The sequence below is a fragment of the Nansenia antarctica genome, assembly GCF_963989245.1.
Source record: "Nansenia antarctica genome assembly, chromosome: 14".
Lineage (NCBI taxonomy): Eukaryota > Metazoa > Chordata > Actinopteri > Argentiniformes > Microstomatidae > Nansenia > Nansenia antarctica.
The window spans coordinates 29,604,664-29,609,219 of NC_137684.1; the positions used below are offsets into that span (position 1 = coordinate 29,604,664).

At 40.9% G+C, this 4,556-nt stretch overlaps 1 protein-coding gene across 1 annotated transcript in view; it reads left to right on the top strand.

Annotated features, from left to right (window-relative positions):
* The window catches only part of ppm1na (protein phosphatase, Mg2+/Mn2+ dependent, 1Na (putative)), a gene marked incomplete at both ends in the record, with an annotated part of 8,566 nt that extends 8,041 nt beyond the window's left edge, over positions 1-525 (top strand). Inside the window, one exon of the mRNA XM_080544774.1 lies at positions 496-525. Within this exon, the coding sequence (XP_080400900.1) occupies positions 496-525 (30 nt within the window). The remainder of the gene's footprint in view (positions 1-495) is intronic.
* Positions 526-4,556: the final 4,031 nt, after the last annotated feature.

Here is a 4,556-nt window from a genome sequence, read left to right on the forward strand (position 1 = left end):
GAAAGGCTGTATACCCACTAGGAAAGTCCAAGGATATCCGTATACCCACTTAAAAATGTGTGAGGATACGTAACAGCGTTTTGTGACAGAACTTTCACACTTTCATTCATAAAATTCACCCCGTCTGTGTTACGAAGCACTTGAATTTTTGACCATTGGGACTGACTATAGCGTCATATACCATCAACGGGGAGAGATGCGACATGAAATATGTCAAAATGCAGCACTATCATGCACAGATCAGCCTTATAACATGTAATGTTACATATATATAACGTTAGACAGGGAGCGCAGATTTATTTTTATGGCGTTCCGAAATGAACGATATGAGGCTGGGAGAGAAAAATCACAGTATTATACCACTAGAAAAAACTAGACTACACCACTGGAGTACACACACCATCACACTATGAATCCTCTGCCAAGCAACGTGATAATACCCCTTCCATGGTTGGTAGTTTCTGATGGTGACGTCATTGACTTGTGGCATTTCAGGACATCGGAGGATCTGAGGAATCTGTCTAGAGACGTTCCCATGTAAACAGAATCCTCAACCAGGCATCTCCATGGCGACCAACTGAGGGACTGGGGACTCCATTTTTGTGCCGAGGCAACAGCCAATGACTGACTGTGGGAATGACCTCTGTTAGCCAATCATCTTCCTGTTTGTTCCACATTTACAAATACAATACACGTTAGTGACACCAAGAAGTTCTGTAGTTGACATGCCTCTTATGATCATATGTCAGTTGACACAGTCTCGTCATTTGGGCTGCAAGTCGGCAAACCAATCAAAATGTTCTGACTTTTATTTTGAAACGCGGAAATACATTTCAACGTTGTTGAAAATCACAACACAAACTCTGCCGACTTGCGGACCAGTTGACCAGACCCCCGTGTCCCATATCATCACAAAAACGAATGTCAAGTGTTTTGCAGAAATTGAAAAATATCATCATCCCCCAAATTAGAATCATTAGAATGTTTTAAACAACTCATTTCTCAATCTCCAGTGCCTGGGTTCATACTATTACATGACAGCTCATGTAGATTAAAGCAACGCAAACTAGTAGGTTAAAAAACAAAGCTCAGCTAAACTAATGTGGATAAGTAACCATTTCAAATGCAGAAGGACCCCGCAGGACCGAAGGCTGAGCCCCTCACGTGCACGTGTCCCAGACTCCAGTGTCTCATGATAGACGGCAGGACAATCAACAATCATTTGCACAATCCTGTGAGGGAGCAGGTGACCTGAAATAGCAGTGGCCTGTTATGACGATAGTGCGCACAGATGGTATGATCAGAGAGAGACAGAGAGAGGGAGAGAGAGAGAGAGAGAAAGAGAGAGAGAAAGAGAGGGAGAGAGAGAGAGAGAGAGAGAAAGAGAGAGAGAGACAGAGAGAGAGAGACAGAGAGAGCGAGAGAGAGAGAGAGAGAGGAAATAAAGAAATAAAGAAATAAAGTAAGTAACTGAAAGGAAGCAAGAGATAGCCAATGGGGGGGTGGGGGGGTACCTGAGAATTGGCACTCGTACAATGTGTACACTTTTGCACTTTAGAGTTCAGAGGCTCATAGTTACATGTGTAAAAACATATAGCACTTAATATAATGTTTATCTATTGCGATCAGTATCTATTCTTTGTATTTTAGTTACATTTGATTATTATTTTTTTATTAGTAATTCATAAAATACAAAGGTTCCATCTCACAAAACATAATGGAATGTAAAAACTTTGACGCTCAATATCTCTGAACTACCCTAAACGGAGATAGAACCTGATAGTTCTAAGCTCATGAATTGACAACACAGATGGAATGGAGTTGAGATAGAAATCCAGAACCTATAAGATTCTATCTGTTTTACCAGGCAGCACAACAATTAGTTTAATCATGTGGACGTTTTTCCTTTGAATGTTGATGATTTGATGACTGTATGTACAGTATGTGTTTTCTTTAATCGCCCTTAAATAAAATGATCCAATAATTCAACCAAGTGATCCAATAATCTTATTCGACTTGTGTGTCTCTTTATATGTCTCTTTATATGTCTCTCTCTGTCAATTTCCTCTGTCAATTTCCAGCATTTTTGATAACCAACTGTATTCACACTGTCCTTGCACATACATTACATTACAAAGTCTAGTCAGGTCAAGTCAAGTCAAAGTCTATTGGTCATGTGCACAAGATACAGTGATACATTGTACAAGGAAGTGATCCTTTGCCAGCTTCCTCTCAACAGCACACATATTAGGATGTCGGAATACAAATACAATAATAACACAATAGACAATAAGTGAGCAATACAATACAGTAACAACTAGCAGCAGTAATGGTAGTGAGTGTAAGTACTAAGACAAACACTACACCCATTGCAATGTTAACTCACAACACATCGTGACGTTAGAATTACAAGGTTCTATCTCCATGTTTGTCAAAATTGGGTTTTTTACATAATCTGATCCATTAGGTGTTTATTAATGCCTGTGTGGTGTTCTTTTTTAAATGTTGACATTTCTTTGTCAATATCTCTGAACTGCCCTAAACGGAGATAGAACCTTATCATTCTAAGCTCACGACATGGTGACTGAAGGTTGGATGAAACACAGAAAGAGACAAACACACATTTCAGTGGGTGGAAACTGATCATTCATGATGGATACAACTCTCTCCTGGCCTGGTTATTATTCTGAGGAACAGACAGAGGGGCCCCTCATTTCAATGTATAGTCTCGTCAACGTCAGGGCTAGCTCGGCCCCAAGATGAACACCAACACCAACCACGGGTTCTCCAGAATGTGTTGTCAGGGTGTGGTGACTCTTAACACCCCTGTACTAATTGTCAGAGCAAACCTTTCATTCGACAAAGTGCTCCTCTCACCTTCTTAGCCTTGGCCATTCAGAGAGGCCATGAAACATAAAAGTGGATAGCGCTGGTCTGCCCTGTAAACTGTGCAACGAGAGAGGAGGAGGAGAAAGCTAAAAAGAGAAGTGTAGAGACAAGAAGCTTCGAGGACTGACTATTTGCAAATTACCAGGTGAGTGATGATGTCTCATAGGCAGAAGTTAATGCATTGGATTTGAAAGATGTCTCGAATTCAGATTCAAATTCTTGAATAGAAAGTTAAAACTCATCCAGTACATGATGGCCATGGGTACTGCATGGTTGATTTTGAGGTATGCTTCGGGTCATTGTCTTGCTGGAATACCCCACCTGTCTTCAACTTCAATTTCTGGACTGACCTTCGAACATTAGCCTCTAGATTCTAGAATGTCTTGATATTTGGTGGAATCCATTCTTCCTTCCACCCGCACAATATTGCCTGTGCCCCCAGCTGCTACACAACCCCAAAGCATAATGGATCCACCTCCATGCTTAACAGTTGGCAAGGTGTTCTTCTCTACAAATGCTTCACCCTTTTTTCTCCAAACATACCTTCTTTGATTGTGGCCAAAAAGTTATATTTTGGTTTTGTCAGTCCAAAGCACAGTGTTCCAATAGGTTTCTCAAGGTTTTCTTTTGCATCCTTCAGACGCTTCATTTTGTACTGAGGTCAGCTTCTTTCTGGCACTCTGCCATGTAGGTCTTTGTTGTTTAAGGTACGCTGTATTGTTGTCCTGTGAACAACTAGACCGGTGTCTGCTACACTTTTTTTTGCAGCTCTTTTGCAGTGATGTGTGAGTTGAAATGTAAATATTCTTTCCAGATCTTGCCTTGACCTCAATTGTTCCATTTATTTTCCATTTTCTCATGATGTTTCTGATAGTGGAAATGGATAGTTTGAAACGTTGCGAGAGTTTTTTTTGTAGCCTTCTCCTTGATGGTGGAAGTGAACTATCTTGATTCTAGAGCTCACAAAATCTGGAAAGATGCCACACACCCCAATTCTGGTCTGTTCACCCTGCTCAGGAGAACAGAAAGGCTCACAAATAGTTTCTTCCCCCAGGCCGTCCGCATGCTAAGCCAAAGACATTAGAGGTAGAAGGACCGCGGCACACCAGAAGAGCTTATTTCTTAAAGCATAACAATTTATCTCTTAAAGCACACCTATTTATTAATTGGTTTTTAATTGGTTTCCTTGTCCTGCGCTAGGCTACTGCCTTTTTAAAATTAGCCTTTTTATTTAGTGCAGGACACTGTTGCTACTTGCACAGCACTCTATGTTCAGCACTTTATGTCTCTTATGTCCTGTGTCTTTTATTGTTACTATTATGAATGAATGAATGGTCTAAAGCACATGGCGTGCGAGTTTTGTCGCACTGTCAAATTTGTGCTTTTTCCCATTCAAAATGAATGGAATCGAATTTTCGCCGTGCGATTAAAATCGGGGCTGTGTGTGTTGAAATGCGATGTTCTCATAGACTTCCATTCAAACTTCAAAATGGAATGTTGACGCGCAACAGAAATCGCACGCTGTGTGCAGAGCCCTGTATAGGTGTCCACACTTTGGACCCTGGAGGTATCTGTTGACAGATCCAACAATCAGAGTAATTCATCCTCGAAGCAAAATCTCTCATGATACTAGTGGCATAGTTCGGGTGAGATTGTATTCCCATCTG